Raw genomic sequence first — 27,649 nt, forward strand, 5'->3', positions numbered from 1 at the left:
TTTCAAAAAGAAACAAGGGAAAGGCAATTTAACAAAACTAAACCATCACATGAACTTTGTCTGATGGGGCATGCAATAATACACACCTCTGCAGAGTCCCCAAGTTCTGCAAAGAAAGAAGGAGCTGCGGTGTCCTATCTCTTTTTGGGGGCCAACTTTGAGCATTATGAGTGAGGTCCAATTTCACTTAGTTTTAATTCTTTCCCTTTACATTATTGTCGTCATTATAGTATGAGAATGTGTATATACACATTCTCATACTATATATATATATATATATACATATACATATATACACACACATATATATGTGTGTATACATGTATATATGTAGAGATTCTGATAGTTTCCCTCTGCATCGATTCATGCTTATCTTCTTGTGCTCTTCTGAATTCTTTATAGTCATCATTTCTTATGGATTTAACATGTCCACTTTTATTAGTTTCTTACAGGTAATAGATGTTCATTAAATTAATGATTTCTTATGTGTATTACATGCTCATTTACAGTCATCATTTAATCCATGTATTACATGTTCATTGCATTATATATTCATCATGTTTACATTCATCACATAGTAATTAGATTAATAATTTCTTATCTATGCTACACATTTTTATATTTCTTATTTAGAACATCTATTACATGTTCACTTATAGTTACAATTTAGACCATACATCAGATGGTCATCTTCTTTAATACATTACATGTTTATTTATATTAGTCATTTCTTACATGCATCACATGTTTATATAATATTAGTTATGTCTTACATGTAGTAGATATTAATTTATATACATTTCTTAAGTGCATCTATTAATTTATATTATTTTCTTAATGTATTATATATTCATTTACATTCATCATTTATTACATTTTCTATATTAGTCATTTCTTACATGTATTTCATGTTCACTTATTTTAGTTATTTCTCATTATTACACATTCATTTATATGTTCATTTATATTAGTCATGTTTTACATGTCCATTTAGATATATTTCTTACTCTATATATTGCTTTATATTAATTTCTTAATGTATTATGTGTTCATTTATATCCATTGTTTATTACATGTTCATTTATGTTAGTCATTCCTTACATGTGTTGCATGTTCATTTATTTTAGTCATTTCTCACATTATTATACATTCATTTAGTTTAATTTCTTGATGAATTACATGCTGATTTATTTTCATCATTCAACAATGTGTGACATGTTCGTTTAAACTCATTATTTATCACATGCCCATTTGTTCCAGTCATGTCCTGCATGTGTTACATGTTCATTACATTACATATTCATCATTTCTTACATGTATGTTTCTATACACAACTGCCAACGCTTGGCCAGGAATTAAAGGCCAGTATCTTAATGTTCTAACTAATTCAGTCCTCGATTTTCTTTTCTTTTTCCCCTCTTTATTCACCCAAATGTATTCCCTGTGCTGTCTGAAGAGAATTTCCTCATGCAAAGGCTTCTGCTAATGAGTCATTTTCAGCCTCAGGCCACTGTGTCATATAGATTGGCACCAAGACCACATCTGTGCCCAAAGTCTTCCAAGTTCCAAACCAGGGTGTGGCTAGGGGAGAAGGCAGTTTCAGCAAGAGCTGTTGGGTCCTGGAATCTGGGCGTGATCACATTATGTAACAGCAACTCAAAAGGGTACTCGGAGAAGAGCAAGACCCCTTAACATCGACACCCTGCTTCGATGGTCTTTTATCTTTTCCGCTTGGAGATTTTCTTCTTAAAGAGAAAAGTTTATCCCTATCCTTTGCTTTTTCCACAGTCACTTTGCAGTAGTAGCCTCTTTCTCCACAGAATTTTATAACAAGTCAAAACAGTTAAAGCAAACCCAACCAATGCAGAGGCTTCGTCTAACATAGTAGGCAATATTCTGCACCCGTGGTCCTCCTCCTCCTCCTCTCTGCTGAGAAGAAGGAGACGTATCTCATCATCTGTTCTCTGAAACCAAGATTGGTCATTGCCTCGAATATGCATTCTGATGCCTTTTAGAGATATTGTTATTTACACCATTATCATCATTATGTATATTGGTCTATTGATTTGACTACCTTCCTTCAGTATCACTGTATACATGCCTTACCTTGCCACTCTAAATTCCTCATATTCATTACTTTTTATGGTGCAATAATTTTCCATCACATTCATCTACCCCAAATTATTCAGTCATTTTCCAATCTGCAGACGCCCATTTCACCTCCGGTATGGTGTTTTGGTTTGGTTTGGGTCTTTGCTACTACAGAAAGTGCTGCTATGAATAATTTTTTCATATTTCAGATCTTTCTGTCTTTGACCTTTTTTAAATATATATGCTGACTAATAAGGATCGGTGGGTCAAAGGAGATGAAGTTGTTTTTTTTTGTTTGTTTTTTAAACCATTGTACTTCGGTGTATTGTCTCATAGGTGGAAGATTGGTAAGGGTGGGCAATGGGGGTCAAGTGACTTGCCCAGGGTCACACAGCTGGGAAGTGGCTGAGGCCGGGTTTGAACCTAGGACCTCCTGTCTCTAGGCCTGACTCTCACTCCACTGAGCTACCCAGCTGCCCTGGAGATGAAGTTTTAGTTGTTGTTCAGTCGTTTCAGTCGTATCTGACTCTTCATGACCCTATTTGGGGTTTTCTTGGAAAAGATACTGGACTGATTTGCCATTTCCTTGTCCAGGTCATTTTACAGATGAGGAAGCTGAGGCAAGTAGGGTTAAGTGACTTGCCCAGGGTCACATAGCTAGTAAATGTCTGAGGCTGGATTTAAACTCTCTTCTCCCTGACTCCAGGTCCAAAACTTTTATCTACCACACCCCTTAGTTTTAGTAACATCGGATAATTCCAAATAATTCTCACTGAGGGAACTTGCATGTTTCTTAGGGAATCCAGAGAGTTTCTTGGCATGTAATTCTTTGTCTTGACTTGTTGCTTCTCCTTATAGCCTCTCCAATAGACCACCTGCCCATAGCCTGCTGGGGCACAGTGAGGCTTGGAGATGAAAAAGCCATGTAATTAAGGCCTTTATGGAGCTGCTGGAGGGGGAGAAGAACAGCCCCACCCACCTCAGGCAGATGGGCTCAGATTGCTTGGGAACCTGCCTAATGTGGCAGCTGGGAAAACACCTTTGCCTGCATGAAAGTATTGGGCGGAGAGGCGGATCAAGTCCTTGGCCAATTAATGTGTGTCCTAGGGCACCAGGGGAGGTGCCTCCAATCGACAAAATGTGGAGAGGCAAGGGTCTTCTAGACCTCTCTAGGAAGGGAGTACCCACTAGGGGGCAAATGTGTTGCCAAGGACTTGTGGGGGGGTGCCAACCACAGCAGTCACATTGGTAAGGCTGTAAAATCATGGGCATGGAGAATGAGTGGGCAGAAAGTGGGTCAGAGAAGATGGCATCAAGTCAAAGTTCAGATGGGGCCACATCTTCGTCCCTTTCAGGACAGAATAGCATTTAGCCCAATGTTGGTTCTTTCCTTTTATTTCATTATCCCTTCTTTTTTCCCTTCTATCTTCCTCTTTATTCTCTCCTCCACTATACTCCTTTCACTCGTTCTTCATCCTGCTTTTTCTTAATAGACTTCATTCTCTTATTCTCTTCTTTGTTTCTTGATTCCATTTCATCTTCAATTGGCCTCTATTGGCTTCCTACCCACTCCTCCTCCTTCTCCTCCCATTCTCCATTCCTACAATCACCACCCTTGTTCAGTTCGGGTTATGGTTTCCTAAATGGTCTCCTTGTGTCCAGTCTCTCCCTTCTCCAATCCATCCTTTATACTGCTTCCAAAATTCCTAAAAAGCATAGATCTAGACACGTCATTCTCCTGCTCAAGAAACATCAACAGCTTTGTATTTATTTGTGTGTGTACATGTTACTTTCCTTCTTTAAAAATGTAGGCTCCAGGGGCAGCTGGGTAGCTCAGTGGAGTGAGAGTCAGGCCTAGAGACAGGAGGTCCTAGGTTCAAACCCGGCCTCAGCCACTTCCCAGCTGTGTGACCCTGGGCAAGTCACTTGACCCCCATTGCCCACCCTTACCAATCTTCCACCTATGAGACAATACACCGAAGTACAAGGGTTTAAAAAAAAAAAGGTAGGCTCCATGAGGGCAGGGAATATTTTGTTGTTTTGTTTTTTGTTTTGTTTTATCCCAAGTACTTGGCGCATAACAGATATTTAATAAATTACTTATTAAATGAAAGATGAATAAATGGCTCTCTGCTGCCTCTAGGATAAAGCACAAACTCCTTAATTATATATTTAAACTCTTAATATCCTGCTTACAGTCTTTTTAATACTTTCTTTTCCTTTTTTTTTAAACCCTGTCTTCAGTCTTAGAATCAATACAGTACATTGCTTCCAAGTCAAAAGAGTGTTAAGGGTTAGGCAATGAGGGTTAAGTGACTTGTCCAAGGTCACATTGCTGAGAAGTATATGAGGCCGGATTTGAGCCCTAGACCTCCCATCTCTAGGTCTGGTGGTAAGGGCTAGGCAATTAGGGTTAAGGGCCTTGCCCTGGTTCACACAGCTGAGAAGTATCTCAGGCCAGATTTGAACCCTCAATCTCCCATCTCTCTGCCTGGCTGTCAATCCACTAAGCTACCTAGCTGCTCCCGTTTCTGCCTTATTTCACATTACTCTATCACATCACTGTGCTATAGCTATTCTGGCCTACTTTCTGTTCCCTGAACACAGGGATGTGCTGGTAAATATTTAACAATATCCCCCAAAATACATATATATGCTATACATATATACATAGATATGTATAGCATACTTTTAAGCTTAATCTGCAGGATTTAATCCATCACTTTCTTTAGTCTAGATCAGTGGTTCCCAAACTTTTTGACCTACCACCCCCTTTCCAGAAAAAATATTACTTAGCGCCCCCTGGAAATTATGAAACTATTTATTGAACTCAGACTAGAATGTAATACAAAAAAAAATTGGCCATCACCACTCCCCTGGATCGCTGCAGCACCCACCAGGGGGCGGTGGTGCCCACTTTGGGAATCACTGATCTAGATGATCAACAAAACCGTGGAGCATTTGCTGCTTTCTGAGGTGTCATGTAAACACTCATGCTGAAAATTTAGCACTCAGATTCTTGAAAGCTGGTACAAGCTGGCTCCAGCACTCCTCTGCCAAATGGGACATTCCATCTCCTGTATCTAGAATAATACCTTGGGCTAACCCCACCTCGTTTTTCTCCTCACTTCTCTTTTCTGAAATTCTCCATTCCTTTCAAGGTTTAGCTAACATGTCATTTCCTCTGAGGTCTTTCCTGATCCCATCCAATTGCTGGTGGTCTCTTTATTGAAATCACTTTGTATTTACTTGGAAAGTGTTTCACATTCACTTGATGATGTTTATATTATATTCCCTCTATAGAATGTAAACTCCCTCAGGGGGAGAGGGTCTTTGTATCTTGAGCCCAATTATAGTACCTTGCATATAGTAGAGACTTAATAAATACATCTGAATGAATAAATTCTTTCTTCCCTCCATTTCTCTCTCCATTCTCTCCCCTTCTGTCCCTCTCTCTAATGATCCTCTTTCTTTCAGGAACCTGAGCTCAGCGGATGCTGGACGCCAGACCATGCGTAACTACCCAGGGCTGATTGATTCCCTCATAGCCTATGTCCAGAACTGTGTGGCAGCGAGTCGCTGTGATGACAAGGTAAGAACCCAATTCCTTTGGATTTTAATCTTTGACTTTCTCCTTCCTGGAGCTCTATTATCCAGACGCTGGTCTTCTCCTTCTTAACAAACTCAGCCTCCAAGTCAAATCATAGAGCCCAAGAATGGGAGTGTCAGCTTTTGCCCCTGCATTTTCAGAGTTCTCATCTCAAAAGCCAAGTCAGCCATGAAGCTTGTTCTGGGCCTTCTAGGAATGTGAGCAAGGTTGATGGAGGCCCCTAAAAAAGAGTGTGTAAACCTGTGGATTAGTGAAGAATGGTTGTCATAACAATGTGCAAATTTATAGACTAGTACAAGATGAGGGCCAAATCTGGGCTAATGAATTCCTTTTGTTCTTTCCATCTCAACGGTATTTTGACACATAGAAACAAAACCAAGAGGAGTTGGGCCTTGAGGTGCCATTTAGATGGTGTGAGACACACTATGGCACTGGTAAAGTGGAGATCGAGCCCTTTTGGATTTCTGAATTGCAATGACTAGCCACAGTGGATGATTTCCTTTTGAAGGACTTCAGCCACCTCCTTTGATGGCCAAGATCCAGTATTAGGAGTGAAGGCATTGTTGTGGTTATTTATAGCCATCTCTCAGTTTTCCATATGGTATTTTTCTCTTTGTGATACATTCCCTTCAAATATATAATCTCAGATACAACAGTATAGACTAATTGTAACATCAGCCTAGATCAGGCATTATTATTATTTGCTGCCATTCTCCCACCCTCTGCCATTTTGCTCCATCCTCAAACAAATAAACTCAATTGACTGTGGAAAGAACACTGGTTCTTTTAAAAACAAAAACTCTTATCTTCCATCTTAGAATCAATACTATGTATTAGTTCCAAGGCAGAGGAGAGGTTAAGGATAGGCAATGGGGGTTAAGTGACTTGTGCAGGGTCACAAAGCTAAGAAGTACCTGAGGCCAGATTTGAACCTCCCATCTCTCTGGCTGTCAATCCACTTCACCCAGATCACTGGGTTCTTGAGGACCTGGGTTCAAAGCTTACTTCTTTTTTATTTTTTATTTTTTTTAGACTTCATTTATTTTTTTATTTTTAATGTTTTCCCATGTTTACATAATTCATTTTCTTTCCTTCCCCTTTTCCCTCCTCCCTCCCAAAGCCGATAAGCAATTCCACTGGGTTATACAAATACCATCACGATACCTATTTCCAGATTATTCATTTTTGCAATAGAGCAATCCAAATCTTACTTTTGATACTTGTTCTCTTAGTGGTTTTGAGCAAGTAGTTTAGCCTGCCAGACAGGCCTTGATTTCCTCATCTGCAAAGCAAGAGGGTTGGATTATAGGAATTCTGTGGCCCCTTATAGCTCTAGAGTTCTGAGCCTGTGATCTTATAGACACATAAATTGTAATTTAGTAACCATGCGACGAAGGGCAAATCACTTCTCAAAATTCTGGTTTCCATTTCTGTAGAATGGAGATAGTGATGTCAAATGTGCCATTTGCCTCACAGGTCTTTGGGGAAAGTACTTTACAAGCTGCTAAGTACTATATGACTGTGAGCTATTATAGCTCACTCCAAAGCCAGAAAAGATGGCCCTGGATCCCTGGATATTAAAGATTATCCGTGTCAGCCCCCAGAGCTGGTACAGGGATAGAGGATGGTTCTGATGACCCGCTAGCCCTCGTCCCAGGCACTGGCAAGGAGAGCCCTTCTCTAACCCGGAGCCTCCTCTCTGGTCTAGACGATCCGTCCTTTGGGTAGAAGCGTGGGGTCTGCTCAGGCCGGGCAGAGAGTCAGTCCTCTCTCATCTTGCTTGCCTTTCAGTCTGTGGAAAACTGCATGTGTATCCTGCATAATCTGTCTTACCGACTGGATGCCGAGGTGCCCACCCGCTATAGCCATCTGGAGTATAACCGCAATTCCTATACCGACAAGTCCTCCACAGGCTGCTTCAGCAACAGGAATGAAAAGATGATGGTGAGGAGCCTCTCCCCCTGCCCGAGGGAGCCCAGGAGAGCCCACTGGGGCAAAGTCTCGGGGAGGTTCTTGGATGATGGAAAAGCGAGAGATCAAGTGCTAGTTGCCACACTGCTGAGATGGCACTCATTCCAAGAGACGGTCTACCCTTTCTCTTCTCACTGCTCAATAAATACAATAGAATCTCGGGCTTTGCTGTAGTCGATCCGATCTCTACACTTCCTTCCCAAAGCCTTTACTTGTTCCAGGGGACAGTCCCCATCTGAAGGTCCATTCAGATGCTTGCTTTGGGGGTGGGGGTGGGGGGCAGGGCTTTGAGAGTAAAATATTATAATGGGTGCTTTGGGATCATCACTTCACTCTTTAGAAGCCTACTACTTTGTCATGGGGTGGGGGCAGTCTCATGAATAGTCTGGTGAAGCCTGAACTCAGAATAATATTTTAAATGCATAAAATAATATATACAGGATTAGAAAAGAAACCAATGATATTGAAATGTAGTTACCAAATAATTTTTAAAATATATTTAAAAAAACAAGTTCATGGACCCCAAATGAAGAGCCACTTTGATCAGTAGCAGGTATATAGAACCACTTGACATATGAACGAGGAAAGACTTCCCAAATGAGGACTGAGTGTGGCCGTCATCTGGTTGTGGTATCAGGGCCTCGTGCCAGCTTATGTGCCTTGCCTCTCAGGAGAAAATTGAGTTTCGTGTGCCTGATTTGGGAAGCAGAATGATCACCAGGGTCCGAGGCTAAATTGCAGCCCATGCCTTTAGTTTCCTGGATTGAAGATTCAGGTCAAGACGCTAGTGACAGACCAGGCTTTTCAAAACACACTGATTGAAGGGGGCAGCTGGGTAGCTTGGTGGGTTGAGAGCCAGGCCTAGAAACGGGAGGTCCTAGGTTCAAATCTGGCCTCAGACACTTCCCAGCTGTGTGATCCTGGGCAAGTCACTTGACCCCCATTGCCTACCCTTACCACTCTTCTGCCTTGGAGCCAATACACAGTATTGACTCCAAGATGGAAGGTAAGGGTTTAAAAACAAACAAACAAACAAACAAAAAACACACTGATTGATCTCAGTGCCTATTCTCAGAACATGCATGAATATATTTAACTTTATGGGAGTTTGAAAGAATCTGCTCTTCCCTTCTGTTTTCAAGATCATTGAGTCAAATTCTAGGCTTTTCCAAAATGGGATCTGCTCCATTTGAACAGAAATGGGAGAAACCCAGGGTCACATCAAAATCCCCCAGCTTTGAGGAGGCAGCCCAGTGAGGCTGACTCTACCTGCATAGTCAGCTTCCATTTCTCTCTCTCTCCCTCCCTCCTACAATGAGAGTCCAACTCTACACCAACTATGGGGGCAGGAGTAAGTGGGTGGGAGATGTACTCAGATTAGCTGAAAAGATCCAGTGGATGTTGGATGCAGGGCTCTTTAGTTGAGTCTTCCTAATGATCTGCCATTTGCTTTTAGAATAACAACTATGACCTACCTTTGCCTGAGGAGGAGACCAAACCCAAGGGAAGTAACTGGCTCTACCACTCTGATGCCATTCGCACTTACCTGAACCTCATGGGCAAGAGCAAGAAAGATGCTACCCTGGAGGCTTGTGCTGGTGCCCTGCAGAACCTCACTGCTAGCAAAGGACTGGTGAGAGGAATTCACCCCTCCAACTTTCCTACTCTGTCTCTGTCTGTCTGTCTGTCTGTCTGTCTCCACTTACTTCCCTTTCCTCTTTCAACTATTTCTCTCCTCTCTTTTTCTGCCTCTTTCTTCCATTCCTTTCCTGACTGCAAATTCTTCTGTCTCTTTAAGTCACAATGTATATACTTTTGCTACCCAAGGGGGCTTAGTTCAATAGAATTTCCCTACTGGAAAATTAAGGTTCCTTTTCTTTTTTCTTTTTAATTTTTTTTAAACGCTTACCTTCCATCTTGGAGTCAATACTGTGTATTGGCTCCAAGGCAGAAGAGTGGTAAGGGTAGGCAATGGGGGTCAAGTGACTTGCCCAGGGTCACACAGCTGGGAAGTATCTGAGGCCAGATTTGAACCTAGGACCTCCCGTCTCTAGGCCAGGCTCTCAATCCACTGAGCTACCCAGCTGCCCCCTAAGGTTCCTTTTCTGTGATTTAAGTATGTCTAATTTTATAAAGGATTGGAAGAATCCACTCTTCCCTACTGTATTTCATCTGCTGCCTTCCTACTTACCTGTGATGTTACAAATACCAAGGATTGCTTTGATAATTCTACAGGATAAACATTCTGGTTTCTGGAGCTATGGCCAATATGGCCTAAAGTGGTTCAATTGAACAAGTACTCAACTATTTGCTATATTTAACTCCCCTTTAGAAACATTGAAAAAATAAATTAATTTTAAACAATTCTTTTAAACATTGATGTGACAATAACCTTTTTATGCTGGGATACATGCTCATTCTTTTCCAAGTTCTTTCATATCCAACAACTCTGTTGTTAACCAGTGTATCCACGATAAAAATCTAAATAATTTTCTTGATACATTGTTATAGGCTTGTTGTAAGGATTTTGTTCCAAATGTTGAAATTGTATTTATTGCCAATGTTGGTCTCTGTTTCTCTTTACTTTCCCTTTCCCTGGTTAATGTATCAGGACAATTTCGGCCTCTTAAAAGAAGTTCAGTAGAGTGTGTTCTTCCTGATTTTTTAAAAGAATAATTAGAATAGTATAGACACTAACTATTCTTTAAAAGTTTGTTCCAATTCTCTTGGAATCCTTCCTAGATTCCTGTATAATCTCATTTAGTTCTCCTGGCAAGCCTGAGAGGAAAGGCATTTGTGTTTTACATCTAAGGATACTGAGGCAGAGAGAGGGAGAGTTGGAGAATGTCCAGAAGAGAGCAAATCTCAATGATGGATTTGGATCTTTTGTCTGTTGTTGGAGATCAACTCAGAATGTCAAAGAATCCAAAAGGTTGACCTTTAAGTCATTGAAATTTTCAGTCACAGGAAAGCATGAAATAATCTACTAAGGCAAGGAGGTATTATAATCTGTGTTTGCGGACAGAGAAAACATCCATTCTCATGAAATCGTGCCTCTTGGAAGTGCTTTGCTACTGAGTAACCTAGATGGTCAGGAGTGGTGTTCTCTTTCTTGCAGTCCACAAGCCAAGTGATTGGTCTACATTTCTTTCCTAGATGTCCAGTGGCATGAGCCAGTTGATTGGGCTGAAGGAAAAAGGTTTGCCTCACATTGCCCGCCTTCTCCAATCAAGCAACTCTGATGTAGTCAGGTCTGGAGCCTCCCTCCTGAGCAACATGTCCCGACATCCTGTGTTGCACAGAGCGATGGGTAAGAGGGGTTCTCCATGGGGCTTCATCTCCCCAATATCTTTTGAGCATAGGGCTCTCCAAAATTCCTGCTAAAAGGTTAGATAGCCATCAGTTCTCAGGGGCAGGAATCTCTGGGGTCTGTAATGACTTAGATCAGTGATGGACAAACTACCGCCCATGGTCCAGATGCCGCCCCCTGAAATGTTCTATCCAGCAGTGTGACATTATTCCTAATATGATGAATACGATGAGTAGGATATAATACAATGAAACTACGAAGGAGTTGCCTTAGAAACAGACTGACAGATGAGCCTTTCCTTTCCTTTGGCCCCCTCTTTAAAAAGTTTGCCCAATACTGACTTAGATAAATGTTTGGGGATAGAAATTCATTCAACAACCATTTATTAAGCACCTTCTGTGCTTTTATGCATGTGTATTGTGGAATGAAATAACAAAGAGAATATAAGAGGAAAGGAAAGGTCCCCAGGATGTGGTGATAATGAGAAAGTTGGTCAGAGTGTTGAGTCCAAACTAGGAAATCAGTGTAGAATAGACAGCGATTGGGACTGGAATGAAAGAGGGTGTTAGTGTTAGATATGGAGTCTAATGAAGTCTAATGGGAACGGATAGAGATGTTAGAGACCTTTTAGTCCATCATTTTATAAATGAGAATATTAAGACCCACAGAGGTTAAGTGACTTGCCCAAGGTCACACAAGTTTTAAGTGGCACAGCTAAGATTCAAATATGGATCTTTTAGCTTTAAGTTGAGCCTCTTCCATAGTAAGTACTGTTTCCCGATACCCTAAGAAATGGAAGACCAGGGCCATAATGTTGATGTTAAAAATCTTATCCTGTCACTTGCCAATTTTCCTGGACCCTGAACTTGTCCTCCTTCTATTATAGGGAACCAAATATTCCCAGAGATGACCCGTCTCCTCTCCAGCCAGACGGGCAACACCAGCAACTCAGGGGACATCATGTCTTCTGCTTGCTACACCATGAGGAACCTGATGACTTCATTGCCCCAGATGGCAAAGCAGCACTTCACCAGCAGCATGCTGAACAATGTGGTCAACATGTGCCGGAGCGGGTAAGGGGGATGTGGGTAGGAAGAGGGGTAGGTCAGTCTTGTGGAGCAGAAAGGGAGATTTAAATGTGGCGATTTCATGCCTTTCCCCTAAGAAGAACAGATACTCATCAATCAGTGATAGATGGGAAGATACTGCAGTTCAGCTCCTCTGCTTTAGACTCTACTTCCCTCTCCTTGTGGGATCTTGCCACTTAAGGGGAATAATTCTGGATCAAGCTATATCAAGGGGTTTGAGACTGAGCTAACATAGATTAGCAGAAGGCAGCTAGATTGCAGATTGGATAGAACACTGGACCTGGAATCAGGAAGACCTGAGTTCAGATCTGACCTCAGATACCTACTTGCCATGTGACCCTGGACAAGTCACTTACCCTCTGCCTTAGTTTCCTCAAGTGTAAAGTGGAAAATATCAGCACCTACCTCCCAACGTTGCTGTGAGGATCAAATGAGACAATATTTGTAAACACTTTGCAAACCTTACAGTGCTATGTAAATGTTAGCTAGTATTAAAAGGCCTTTTTTTGGTAGAGAGATTTAGATGAGAGAAAAATGAAGACTTTTTTTTTTCTCTTCATGGATAAAGGCTAGTCTGTGTTTGCCTGTTTCCTCTTCTGTAAAACGAGCTGGAGAAGGAAATGGCAAACAACTCCATTATCTTTGCCAAGAAAACCCCAAGTGAGATCACAAAGAGTCGGACATGACTGAAACAACTTAACAACAAAAATGTGTCAGGCACCTGTGTGTTAAGCATTGGGTATACAGAAAAAAGCAAGATAGTCCCTGCTCTCAAGGAGCTCCCCCATTAGTCCAATGGGGGAGACAAAAGACAAATAACTATGTACAAACAAGATCTGGACAGGGGGAATAGGAGGCAATCTCTGAAGGAAGGCACCAGGGAAGGGGGAATATATCACATTTACTGTGGGCTTTTTTCAAGCATTATCTTATTCTATAACTAACATTAAATAGGATGAGGAAGGGCCTCTTGAGGAAAGTGGGATTTTGATTTGAGACTTCAGGGAAGCCAAGAGGGAGAGATGAGGAGAGAAAGCTTGGCTGCTCATCTACTCCACTATCTCTGCCAGCAAATCCCAAATGGGGGTCACGAAGTCAGACATGACTGAAAAAATGACTGAAAGGAGATGGAGCAGCTTGCTTGAGGAATAGCAAGGAGGCCACTCTCATTGGATCACAGCATACTTGGAGGGGAGTAAAGGAGAAGACCGGGGAGTTAGAGAGAGGCCAGGTTGTGAAGGACTTTAAAAGCCAAACAAAGGATTTTATATTTGATCCTGGAGGTAATAGGGAGCCACTGTAGTTTACTGAGGAAAGGAGTGACAAGGTCAGAACTTCATTTTAGGAAGATCACTTGAGTGGACAGGGTAAAGGATGGCCTGAGGTGGGGAAAGACTCAAGACAGGGAAGCCAACCAGAAAACTACTATAGTGGTTCAGGAAAGAGGCAATAAGGGCCTCTCCTAGAGTGGTATCTGTATCTGCGGAAGAATGGGGATATGCATGAGAGATAGCAAAAAGGTAGAAATGATAGTATATGATGCCAGATTGGATATATGGGGTGAAAAAGAGTGATAAGTCTGGGATGACAACTAGGCTGTCAGCCTGGATGACCAAGAGCATGATGTCATTCACTACAGTAATTGGGAAGTTAGAAAAAAAGGAGAAAGACCTGAGGCTGGAGGTTAGCAGAGAGGTTAGGGCTAGAGAAATAGATCTGGCAGTAATCCACATAGAGATGCCCATTGAATTGATGGGAGATGATGAGATCACCAAGGGAGATTGTAGAGAGGGGGAAAAAGAAGAGGCACAAGTCAGACCTTTGGAGAATAACCACAGAGGGTGGGCGTGACTTAGATGAAGATACAGCAAAGGAGAGTGAGAAGCATCAGTCAAGCCAATAGAAGGAGAACAAGGGAAAAAGAGAGAATCATGGACAGCCTCGAAGGGTCTAGGTCCACTTTGGAGTTTGAGTACTTAAGAGAGAACACTAACCACTGTAAGAGCATTTGGTAAGGGGAAAACAAAACAGGTGATAGCTGACATTATGCAATACCATAAGGTTTGCAAAGCCTTTATATATACTCTCATTTGATCTTACCAGCAGTCCTAGAGGTAGGAACTAAAGGTATTATATAAATATTTTATAGATGAGGACCAGTGAAGTTAAATGACTTGCCTAAGGTCACACAGCTAGTAAGTATTAGTTGGGTTATATAAACCTGGGTCTCTCCTGATGCTAATCCTGGTATGCTTTCTACTACAACCCACTGCTTCCCAGAAAGAGTTGAGTAAATGTTTGGTTTCTTGGGGCTTCCAAGCCTAGGAAGTAGGGTTAACATGGGGTAACATGGAACACTGTCAGGAGTGGAAAAACTACTTCCACTACCTGAGGGTGGGCATTATGGATCCAAAGGGTTGGAATGCAGGGATTCTGCTAAATTTACAGACTCATTAGTGGAACAGAAAATGTCCTGGTGACACTCATTGCCAAGGCTTATTCTCCTGGCATACCTAAGAAACTCTCCGTGTTTTCCATGGCCACCAGCTGGGCTATTAATGTGTATTGGGGGAAAGGAAGGGAGAAAGAATGAATGTTCCATTCCATGGCTCACTGGCTCCATCCCCTCACTTCTTTTCTCCTCTGCCCAATAGTTCGCCAAAAGCTGCAGAAGCTGCCCGACTCCTCCTCTCTGACATGTGGTCAAACAAGGAGCTACAGGGTGTCCTCAGACAGGTAAGGACAAGGTCATTAATCCCTTCCGTGTTAATTACTTCATGATGAATGCCCCCTCCACTTTTAGCCATGATCATAGTCTATCTTGATCTCGGAAAAGTAATTGACAATCTCTTGTGATTCCTCCGTGGAAAAGATAGAGGATAGGCAGATTAAGCAAATGTCTAGGAAGATTCATAATATCCTGTGTAGTCAGTCAGTATAGACTAATGGATCTGTGCATTAATAAATCTTAAGTGGTATGCTGCTTGGGTCTGGTCTTTTGACTTCAAGTTAACTATGTGAAGCAACAACTCCAAAAAAGACATAGATATCATGGGATGGGTAACCAGTATAGTGGATGAAAGAATTCAGAATGATTATTACAACAGGCAAAAATTATGGGCAGAAAGTAACTAAAATAAATGCAAAGTATTTTGTACTTGGGATCAAGAAATCATCTGTACATTTCCAATCTTGTCTTTCCCCCCTTTCATCCTGGATGCTTTGGGGCAATCCATCCCACTACTGCCACCATCAGTCTATCTCTGCAAAGCAGGAAAATCTGACTACTTACATAATAGACTAAGCATTTTGAGAAAGAAGCAAGCAAATCTACTGAAGAAAGAAAGAATGCATTACATTCTAAAATCTGAATTAAGAAAAATACAGTTGCATTGGTTATCTATGCATTCTTCTCCCTTATGTTATGTGGAGAACAGAAAGTAAACTTTTTGCATAATGCACATTAGGTCAGGGGTAGCATTAATGTCTGCAAAGTACCTTACCTTTGTTATCTCAATAAGTCACAATGGCCCTGTAATACAGATTCTATGTGTATTATCATTTCCATTATATAGATATAGAAGTTGAGGCTTAAGGAGTTAAAAGTGACTTGAGAGGTATGCAGTAAAGTAGAAAGAGTGGTAGATTTAGAGTTATAGAAATGAGATTTCAGATCCTGATTTTTTTACTTATCATATTTGAGATCCTGGCCAAGTCATTTAACCAATCTGGAGGGCTTCAGTTACTTCATCTATAAAAGGACGAGGTTGGATGAGATACCTTCTAAGGTCCTCTTAGTTCTAAATCTATGACTTTCCCATGATCTCCTAGCTAGTGAATGTCAGAGGTGGGTTTTGAATACAGGTCTTTCTGACTCCAAATTTCTCAAAGATAGCCCAAATTCAAGAGATGCACGGGCCACTTTCTACAGCCCTCTCCCTGGTGCTTTGTACATGTAGAGAGGCCAGGCTATTGACTTCTGTTGTAAAAGGTTTTTTAAATTATTAACTATTCATTATTAATAATAATTATAATATTATAAATGCTTATATTTATAATATTATAATCATATTATTAATATAATATAAATAAATATATCATAAATATTATTGTTAATATTAACTATTTGCTAGCCTAAGGCTCTACTATGTCTTGGTGCTATATTTTAGCATGCATATATGAAATCCAAACTTACCTAGGGAAATTAAATATATTTTCATATATATGTATACACAATCATATATAAATGTACTATATATCTATCTATTTGTTATTCCTGACACATATGTGCATCATATTGGATATATGGAGTGAGAAGCCTAAGAAGAAAACTAAGTTGTCAGCCTGGATGACTGAAAGGATCATATTATTCACTACAGTAATAGGGTGGTTAGAAAGAAGGGAAATTTTAGGTTTGGGGGAGAGGGAGATAATGAGTTCAGTTTCAGATATGTTGAGCTAGGACATCTATGGGACATTCCATATCTGAGTGCTAAAACCCTGATTAATGTTCTCTCTCTCTGTCTCTCTCTGTCTCTCTCTCTGTCTGTCTCTGTCTGTCTGTCCCCATCCCCCTACCCTCACTCAGTCTCTCTCTCTTTTCTCTTCCTTTCTCTTTTTCCCCTCTCCATTTATTTTACATGTCTAAATAAACTAATCATGATCAAAATCTTAAAGCAAATGACTCTTTGATTCTTGGTCCTAACCCACATCATCAAAATAACCCACTTTAAATGGTACCTTTTCAGATTCTTCTGGTAGCCAGGGTGGTTTTATAGGTACAGAACTGAAATTGAGCTCCCTGAAAAAAGTGAGACCTCTGACAAGACAGCTTGTCATGCTAGTAGAAAGCTATTGATCATCCACTCTCGGTGTTCCATCATGCTTTACATTATTGATATTTCTTCCCTTGCAGCAAGGTTTCGATAGGAATATGCTGGGATCCTTAACTGGGACCAATGTCCTAAGGAACTTCAGCTCTCGGTTCTAAGAAGAGAACATCATCACATTTTCAACTTGCAGGTGAGAATCCTCTGATCCTTGGCTAAGAGGGACCCTTCCCTAGGTGATTATAATCATCTTTCTTAATTCCAGGAGGGGAACTCAGTTGAATCATCCAGGAGAGGCTTTGAACTGTCTAGAATGAGGAGAGACCATCATTCTTGGCAGCGCCAAATGTCATAAACAATGGCCCTGCCAACTCAACCTCTTACCCACAGTTATGCACTTTCCCAGTATATAATGTCTTTAACGTCACCAAGATGGTGGAATTCCTGGCACAGATTTCTTTGGGGCCCAAAGTATGTGCTGGGAAACTCAGATCAGGCTGAAATTAATTGGCCTCATCGCCAGATAATACATCTGGTCAGATATGGGGCTCCAAGGTACTCTTTCACTGAGATGGACTGACAGGTTAAATTGAGCACCCACTGCCCTGCATGGAGGTTACAGACTAGAGAACAGAAAGGAGAGAAAGGGGTAAAGACACCAAAAACTAAGATAGCCTACATTTTAAAACGTTTATAGTCTAGTAAGGGACCTAGGATATAAGAACACATTTACAAAATAAAACTACTTGAGAAAGGTGTTGTGTATTTGGAAACCGAGAACTGAAGGGCTGAGGACATTCAGCTTGCCACACACAGAGCAAAGGAGCCATCATGGTCAAGTAGGGGCTGATTGGGAAGACTGCCTAGAGAGACACAGAGAAAGAGAGACAGAGAAACAGAGAGAGGGAGGGAAGGAGGGAGAAAGAAAAGGGAAAGAGGGAGAGGAAGAGAAAGAGCTGGAGAAAGAAAGAAAGAAATGGAGGGAAAAGGAGAAAGATGGAGGAAGGGAGAGAGATGGAGAAAGAGAAAGAGAGAGACAAAGAAGGAAAGAGAAATGGAGGGAGAGGGGAAAAGATGGAGGGAGACAGAAAGAGAGATGGGGAAGAGAAATGGAAGGAGGAAGATGTAGGAAAACAGAAAGAGAAAGAGAAAGATGAAAGAGGAAAGAGAGAAATAGAGAGAGAGGGAGGAAAAAGGAGAGGGGGGAGAAATAAAGGGAAAGAAAATGGAGGAAGAGGAAGAAATTTGAAGAGAGAGAGAGATGGAGGAAGAGGATGGAGAGAGAGAGAGAAAGGGAGAGAAACAGAGAGGGAAAGAAGAGACAGAGAGAGTCACATCAACAAGTCAAGAAACATTTAAGTGGCTGCTACATGCCAGGCACAGGGCTAAGCAGTGGGCACACAAAGGTCAAAAACCAGTCTGCTCTTAAGAGTTCATAGTCTAATGGGGAGAAAATAAGCAAACTTCTATGCAGAACAAAACATATATAGGATAAATTGGAGCTAATCATAGGAGAGAGGCTTTTTGTAGAAGGTAAGACCTTAGCTGGGTCTTGAAGAAAACTAGGGAAGCCTGGAGGCAGAGATGAGGAGAGAAAGAATACCAGGCAGGGGAGTGGAAATGTCTGGAGTCAGGAGATAGTGTTTTCTGTGAGGAATAACAAGGAGGATCACAGATTATAGTGGGGAGAATAAAGAGTTAGAAGAAAGGGAGAATGTGTGTGCATGATCAAGTGAACATATATACTAAAGTTAAAAAAAAACAACAAACAAATGAAGGAACCCAACATGATCCTATTGGGATATGCGGTGGTGGGCAGGAAAGGAAGAGATTAGACTTGGTGGGGAGGGCAAGGAATTCCTGACTTTATAAATGCTCATTTGTGGACTTCTCTTTATCTTACAGAAATGCAGTGACCCAGCCAAGAAGACTGTAGGTCTTGCCTGGTGGCTTGGTCTGTCCACCCTTTGCAGTATTTGGAAAAGTTAAAACTCATTGAGAACAAAATTTGAAAACTGTGGACAATGGAGATATTTTAAAACAACTTTTTCCCCCCACCTTGGGGTTATAGGCAAGGGAATTGTGGGGTGGGTTGGGGTAGAAGTGGGAGGGAACTTTCCTGAGTTAAAGGGGCTTTTATCTGATGTCAATAATTCCTTCTCCAAAAGATGGTATATATATATAAATATAAATATATATGTAATGTATGATTGAATGTGTATGCATGCATGTGCATGTGTGCGTGTGTGCGTGTGTATGTATGCCTGAAAGTGTGAGCAGAAAGAGAAGATAGGTACCCATTTTTATTACTGTGTGTAAAAGATGGTGAAAAGGATGCTTCTCTGTCTCTCACTTATAGACAGATATGCAATGTAATGCTTTTGTGTTAGCTGCCTATTACCTTCTAAAATGCTTTAGTGTTGGGCAGAAAATTCATTCCACTTTTACCTGCCTCCATCATAATCAAGTCTGTAGGCCTCTGGTGTGAGCTGTGGGAGGAAAAGGAAGTCCAGAGCAGAGCCCCATGTCTGGTCAGGCAATCCATCACTTGATTTTGACCCAAAAGGCTAAGAGAAGTCAGCCGCCACCTTGAGAGGATACTTTGAATGGAGGGAGTTTAGCTTCAGCCATTATTATGAAGCAGATTAGACCATGAACTATTTCCTGAAATTCTCTTTTCATGGCATCTCCATGCCCTCTGTATTCTTCTGTTCTTTTCCATTCTCCAAGGGCCAGATTTCAGCAGGCTGTGGGACTCTCTGTAACATGCATCAAGGGGGATTGTTTTGGTTCATGTTGTCTGATGTCAATGCTGGGGGTATTGGGAGCTGAAGAGGTAGTTATTACCATCATCCTATGTATAGGGCTGGGCTAGGTTGGGTGTCATATAGAGAACAAGGCCTATGGACGTGGTCCTTGCCTTTGAGAAGTTTGCAATCTCTGGATTGCAAGATGGATGGAGATGGAGAAAAATACTCCTCAAAGGTTATACAAGATACTGATCAGGCAACAGCAGTCTAATTTTTTATTTCCTCAGCAAAAGAAGTTCCAGCCTGGATCTGAAGGTCATGATAGGGAGCAGCTTTCCAAATAGAATGGGTGGGAGAAGGTAGGGGTGGCTCTCAACAGAAGCTACGGCCATCCAGACGAGTTGGGCTGTGGGAATGTTTGGGGTGAAGGCTTCAAGGGCGTAACACTACTGACTCCAAGATCCAGAAACCTTTGAGATGGTATTCCAAAAAGGAAAAAAAGGAGCCTGTCTATACTAGAAGAAGAGAGCAATGCAGCCTAAAGGGCAAAGAATTCCAGTCCTGTTCAGAGGTCATTTCATCCACTAACTTCCAGTTAGCACTGAGCCCTCCATACAGACTGGCGTCTCATAAATTCTGAGAGCCAACTCACCCTCTTTACCTGCCAAGGATGACTATCTGCCAAGGAATCTCTTCCAAACACCCTTTCTTACCAGCCAGCCTTAGTGTAAAATGGACTGGACTCCCTTGGCAAATAGTGATTTCTCCATCACTGGGGGTCTTCAGGTAGGAACTTCCCATTTTGGGGGAATATGGTTCAAATAGGGAGGTGAACTAAACTCTGAAGTTCATCCTGAATTCTATATTTCTATGTCATAGATTTCCCAGGGGGACAAATACCTTTGGTTAGGTAGTAGATCACATGAAAGACCATTTCCTTCCTCACTTTCCCCTTCTGTGAGGCTTTTCTCCCCAAGCAACCAGGGCCAGGTATTAGTTTCTGTGTATTGAATATTTGGGATGATTGTAATAAGTATTAATTTTAAACTGATGAGATGTGGGGGGAAAGGCAGTGAGGAGAATAAAATCAGACTCCCCCAATATAATTTTTAAAAAACCCTTACCTTCCATCTTAGAATCAATACTGATTCCAAGGCAGAAGAGCAGTAAGGTCTAGGCAATTGGCATGAAGTGACTAGCCCTGGGTTACACAGCTAGGATATGTCTGAGGTCAGATCTGAACCCAGGATCTCCTGTCTCTAAGCCTGGCTCTCTATCCACTGAGTCACCTAACTGTCCCTCCCATATAATTTGACATTGAATTTTCACATTGATTTGGTATCCTTTAGCACTAATCATTTACTAACCTGCAGGTTAGTCTTCCTTGAGCACCCCCCCCCCTCCTTACTCACAATCCCTGCCTGGTGTGTTCTTGAACATAGGCATCAGGATGACACCTCTTATAAGCACTCAGGACCAAATGCAAAGCCTTATGCTGGGCAGTGGAGGGAGGATCTAAAGGAAAGCAAAGATGATTCCTGCCCTCACAAACCTCCCAGTCTGATGGAATGAAACACATACACTCACATACACAAACACAAACAGATGCAGAGGCTGAGAAATATAGGAACAATTTAAAATAAGCAGATTGTACATTTAAGACAGACATATCCACCCTCTAGGGCCATGTTGGTGAAGAGAGGGCTGCTCCCTTCCCCTCCTCCACATGCTCCTGAGGACATTTCTTACATCACTGCCCCTCTGCCCAGCAGCCCAATGGGAGCACTTCCTTCTCTGTTTGGAGTAAGGTGGGGGGGCACCCATGCAGTGTGAGGGTTATAGTTTGGGCATTCAGTCTCTAAAAAGTTTGCCATCACTACTCTAGGGAGTTCCATTTTTCTTATCATTGCTCTGAGAGAAATAGGAACCACAGAGGCCCATTTAGTTTTTCCCTGAGTAGAGAGTGTAGTATGATTTCTGGCTCCCTCCCCCTTTGTCCTGTTTAATATTGCCTCATATAAGACAAAAAAAGAGACACTTTCTCCTCAGAAAGCAGCTGGCACCTTTTTCTGTGATATATTATTGGCAATCCAGAACAGACAATGGATCAAGATCAAAATAGTTTCCCTGAGTTATTTTTCTTGTTGTTTGAGGGAGGGGAAAGAAAAAATGGCAGCCAAAAGAGGCCTGTCTGTATAATGGCTGTTGTTTTGATTGAGAGCATGCCTGGGGAAAGGGGCCCATAATGAGCTAGTCACTTCTCTTCTATGGGACTTGCTTTTCTCATCTCTAAGTTGGCAGCTGAAGAGGAGTAGAGTGGGGAAGTAAATGACAGGAATGGCCCAGTTCTAAATTATATGAGTTCAGGAATTTCCAAAATTGCCTTCTGGGAAGGAATATACCCAGCCTTTCCATTCTAGGTCTTTGGCAGTTTGAGGTGAAATTATCCCCATATCTACAACACTTTTATTAAGCAAGACTATCTTGATGTTACTCTTTCTTGGAGGCAAACTCTTGGATAAAAACCTTCACTAACCTCTCCTTCCCCACCTCTACACCTCCTGCCCAACTTCCACATTGGCATCCCTTGGGAATTTAGATTGTAGCCTGGATGGGGGATTGATTCCATGCTTGGGGCAGTGAGATTGCCTACATTTCCATTTTTCCCCATTAAAGACTTGATAAGCCAACAACACACTTCCTACTGTAGATGTATGTAGTGACAGGAAAAAGGGATATATGTGAGCGGAGGTGTCCTTGGGTGTTCTGTGGGGAACTTTGAGGCAGCTCAAATATGGCTGTCCCCTATTCCCAAACTAAACCATGTGAATTTCTTGTGTGAGGATCTTGTGGTTTCCTTGTATGGCGCTCTATGTATTTGCTTTTTTAAAAAATAGTAAATCAATAAACTGCTGGAGTTTCTTTGAACTTTTTTTTGGAGAGGTGGATTATTTGGAGGGGGATGAATTTGGGTAGCATCAACAAAGGGACTACGGTTTCATTCTGGGAAAGGTTACTTCTTATCAGTCACTTGTAGGCAGGTAGGCACTAGAAGGCAGAGCAAGTTCTGTCCAAGGGAATAGAAGGCTCTAAATTTGGGTTATGACAGACTGTGGGAACATAAAGCCCCACCCTCAACACCTGCCCCAGCAACACCTGGCAAACACCAAGACTTTGTTCCTCAGCCTGTCCTGCATGGCTGAGCATCAGCCCCTACCCCCAGAGACCAGGGCTCCTCACCCTCCTCAGGAACATCCAATGAAGTTAACCAAAGTAGCTCACCTTCTCCAGAGACAACCAAAGAGATTAATCCAAGTCCCCTTTCTTCCCCAAACCTATAAGACCCCATATCTTCCCCCATCTACTTAGCATCAGGTCCCCCCTTGCTGATCCTTTCCTCTGTCCCACCTCCAGGGGACTCTATAGCCATTGCTCTTGGCATCAGGCTCCCTGTTGCTTCCTCTTTCCCCCACTCCCCCCAGGGGTCTCTATAGCCACATCTCCTGGCATCAGACTCCTCCCCCTTGCTGCTTCCCACCATCCCCATTGTTGGACCCTCTCACTAATCCTCTTGGCATTGGACCCTCTCACTGCCCCAAATAAACCTTGCTGTTTCACCTTACTCTGGTCTCCTTTTTCTCTTGGGTCAAACCCTCATCAGTCAGACAGGTTGTAGGTAGGATTCAATAAGGAGTACTGGTAACAGAATTCACCTTTACAATTTTACCTCTGTTCATCCTGTAGCCAACATGATACTGGAAATATCTTGGAGCATACAACTGCTTAGAAGAGTCCATAAAATTTAAGATGGTCTCACCCATATTAATTCGATAGCATTAACTCACTCTATAGTTTTTAGGTTCATGGGACTACTTCCAAGCATTATAGAGGCAATTAGGCCCTTCTGTCCATTCCCTTGTTCCCTTTTCTCCTTCTCTTCAACCTACCTAAGGAACCACAAGTTTTCAGCAAATAGTGAATCCTCACTTCCTGTCCCAGGACAGAGATTGCCATGGGAATCCAATTACAAGGCAAATAGAAATGAATGGCAGAATTAGACAATTTTTTAAATTTCTCTGCTCAAAATATTTCATGAATCCAACCAGAATTTCTTGAGAAAAGGTGCTGCTGGATACAAAGATGTACAAGGCATTGCCTGTGACCTCAGGAATTGGACCCACCTTCAGGAGTCCTAACTCCCAACCCTATCCCCAACACCCAATATCCCATCCATCTCCAATCTTGTCACCGTGGTACTCCTTTCTCTGGGCCTGATCTCTCCTCACCTCAGATCTGATGAGGACATAGGCATATGTCTCCGATGGATGGGCTGTCTTCTTTCTGGAAACAATTTACATTTCTATTGAACTTTCTTCTGCACCACCATTACCAACTTCCCTCTTCCTCATCCCCCACCCCACTATGGCAGAAGAATTTCTAGTAAGTCAGCTTGGTCAATAAACATTTACCACCTATATGATCAAGATATCATTTTAATTAATTAATTTCATTTTAGTATGATTAATAATTATAACGAATTTATTTGACAGTCAGGCACTGTGATGGGGAATACAAAGAAAAACAAGGGATAAATAGCCACTACCCTCATGGAACTTACTTTGTAATGGGGAGACGATGTGTAAACAACATTGCACAAACAAGATATATAGATGATATATAGACATATATGTGACAAATTAGAAATAATTTCAGAGGGAAGGCATTACAATTTAGGAGGATCAGGAAAGGATTCTTTTAGAAGGTGAGATTTTAGCTTTGATATGAAGGAAGCTCAGGAAAACAAGAGATGAAGATGAAGAGAAAGATCCCAGGCATGGGGGACAGAGTGTAAATGCCTAAGATCAGATGATGAAATGGTTTGTTCTAGGAGATCAGATTATGGATTTATAATGAGATTTCACATAGATTCCGCATTGAAGGGCCTCTATAATCTGGCCCCTATATTTCTAATGAAGAGGGATTAATATAATTGCAAAAAAGGGCAACTACCTGGAAGACCCAAATTTTGAGGAATCTCAAAGCTCCATTTTACTTTATAAATTGCAGTGTCAATCAGGAAAACTAAAAGCAAAACAGCACTGTAGATAATATCTCTTTAAAGGAATTAAATGAGCAAAAATAGTTCAAAAGGTAAAAATTCAGTGTTGGTGAAATTGTGAAATATTCATAATATGACACTACATAGAGCTTATAAATCAATATAAACTTTTTTGAAAGGGATATAGCAATGTACAATCACAGCTACACAAGTGTTTATATCCTTTGACATACTAATCTCACTGTTAGGACTATAGCCTAAGGATATCATTGATGGAAATAAAAGGACCTCTCTTAAAAATATGCATGATAGCTGTAAAATGGCGAAAAAAATGAAAATGTGTAATTGGGTTATGGCTGAATATATTTTGGCATATAAATATAATAGAACATTATTATGCCATAAGAAATAAATACGAAAGATAAAAAGAAATATGGGAAGATATAGGAAATGATACAAACTGAAGAAACTAGAATCAGAATATCTTCCCTGATTATAACAATATAAAAATAGTGTTACGATTAAAAATAATAAAGGCTGCTATAATTATATAAATTAGTATTTTAATTAAAGCCATGCTGATAGGGATAAAATCATTAGTCCATGCGCTTGTAAGAATTCAAAACTGCCTCCGCCATCTTTACCTTTCATATCGCGTGCCTGCTAGCTAACAGAGAGAGCTTCCTTTCAGATTCTCCTCCCATTTAAACTGTCCTCTGCATGGGGACACAGGCGTCCCCACGCCCAAAGAAGAGGAAACGGAAACCCGTTGGACCATGGGAAATGTAGTTTGATAGTTCCCACGTTTCCATAGAAAATATATATATATACTTTTAAATGGCATTTCCCAAATTTCAATTAACATTTCCCCCTTAGGTCTGGCAAAAAAAAAAAAAGTTGGTCTTTTTTCTTCGCTGGACCTGTAAACATAGACAACTTCTAAAATTTTAGGAATTTGGGGATAAAAGAAATAGATGAACGAATGGATAAAACTAGCCGCATTGACAAAAAAACCAATTTGGGGGCAGTCCCCTATTGGTATATTAGTGTACAATTAAAACAATATATACAACTCAATTCCAACTCCCCATAAATTCAATTAACTGCACCCCAAGGTTCAAAATTTGGTCTTCATGGTACAATGAAGGCTTTTCAGGCATCTTCATGGTGTCTTCACCAAACAGGTTCGTAGTCTGGATTCTGGGGAGATGGCAAGATCCTTATCCTGAAATTATTCTCAAAAGAATTTAAACTTTACATTATAGATTATAAAACATACATTTTCTTCTGAGAATTATACATTTCCCCCTGAAATTACTCCTAAAAGAGTTAAATATACATATATTTTGACATTATCAAATTTAAAAAAACTTAACATATATCTCATCCCCCTGAGGGAAATTCTAAACACACCTTCTTTCTTTGAAAAGGGTACATCAGGTCAGCCAAGGATGAGTGGCTGTCAGGGGGGTTGTATGAAATTAATTGGCAAAATAAAAAGAATAAAATTCAAGAAAAAAGAAGAAAAAATTAACTTGTGAATGAAATGTAAAATGTGTAAAAAAATGTAGGGAAAATAAACTTAGACCTTTGAATCAAGGCCTAATTAAAGTGAATTCAGCAGTTTGCAATTACACATGCAGGGCTAGGACCCAAGGAAAACATCTCTCTCTGATCTGATTTACCATCAGCTTTTCAGGGAAGTGAGCCTAATAAATAACCAATCTTAGGTGCTGGCCTAGGAATCTAAGTCGAGAGGACCCACATCCTCTAAAGTTTTAGAAAAGACTGGGACTCCAGGACTCAAACCCCAATTTCCAAGCCCTAAAGTATTGGCATAGAACTCCTGCAATCCATGCAGATTTTAGTCAGTCAAGTCTCTGACCATGTGCTTTCTTTAGCACTAATTAATGGCTTTATGTTCCCTTCTGGAATCAGAGAGGAATTTAATCACAGTCCCATATTCTCAGTCTCAGGCTCAGGTATTTGCATTAAGCTTATAACTAGAAAAATACACCTAAGATAAAGATATAAAGAGAACAAGAAAGGAATAAAATGTCTTTGTTATTATTTTTGTTTAATTTAATATACAGATATATTTTTTAAATTATTTCTTTGTTTATTACCAATTAATTACACGTCAAAACAAATTTGCACATTAGTTTTCCCAGGTTTTTTTGAGTGAACTTATCTCCCTTCTTCTCTTCCCTTCCCCGTCCCAGTGCTGGTAGGCAATTTGATGTAGGTTATACATGTATTATCATGTAAAACATATTTCCATATTGTTCATTTTTGTAAGCGAGTAATCCTATAAAACCAAACCCCCAAAAATAAACAATTGAAAAATCGTATGCTTTCATCTGTATTCTGACTCCAACAGTTCTTTCTCTGAAAATGCCTGGCATTCTTTAATATACATCTATTTTTAACAAATTCTAAATAACAAATGCAGTAGTTGGTCATTTCTTATTTTGTGTATTTGAATGTTTCTTTTTGTTGATAGTCCCTTTAGATTTTTTTAAAAATTACATATCTAGTTGGATAATTATAGGTCTGAAAATTTGACTTGTGTTATTGACAAAATTCTGCAACACAATTAAAAGGAGGGTTAGTGGATATCTAGAAAAGGAGGCAATGATCAGAACAAGCCAGCGTAGTATCATCTTACCTTTTTTCCTTTTTTGATAGTATTATTGAATGAATAAATCAGAGGAATGATGATAGTCAAAAACACTAGTTCCATTTTTGTCTGCGTTGAAAGTCTTAGGGGTCCTGAACAAGAGAAGTAATAGTTTCAGGGTACTTTTCCTCAGACAAATCACAGCTGGAGTAGCATGTTCAGGTCTGAGCAAGACATGACATGAAAGGTGTTAATTAATGGAAGACAATGCAGAGAAAAGTGACCAAGATAGTAAAGATGCTGTTTTCCATGCTATATAAA

The 27,649-nt window shown here is 40.8% G+C and overlaps 1 protein-coding gene across 1 annotated transcript in view; it reads left to right on the forward strand.

Moving 5' to 3' along the window:
* PKP1 (plakophilin 1) overlaps nt 1–17,060 on the forward strand; it is an 86,197-nt gene extending 69,137 nt beyond the window's left edge. Inside the window, exons 7-13 of the mRNA XM_044674548.1 lie at nt 5,569–5,683; nt 7,493–7,645; nt 9,129–9,305; nt 10,829–10,982; nt 11,869–12,055; nt 14,725–14,806; nt 16,986–17,060. Coding sequence (XP_044530483.1) covers nt 5,569–5,683; nt 7,493–7,645; nt 9,129–9,305; nt 10,829–10,982; nt 11,869–12,055; nt 14,725–14,806; nt 16,986–17,060 — 943 coding nt within the window. The remainder of the gene's footprint in view (nt 1–5,568; nt 5,684–7,492; nt 7,646–9,128; nt 9,306–10,828; nt 10,983–11,868; nt 12,056–14,724; nt 14,807–16,985) is intronic.
* The last annotated feature ends 10,589 nt before the right edge of the window (nt 17,061–27,649 follow it).

Source organism: Gracilinanus agilis, chromosome 4, assembly GCF_016433145.1.
Source record: "Gracilinanus agilis isolate LMUSP501 chromosome 4, AgileGrace, whole genome shotgun sequence".
Taxonomy (NCBI): Eukaryota; Metazoa; Chordata; class Mammalia; order Didelphimorphia; family Didelphidae; genus Gracilinanus; species Gracilinanus agilis.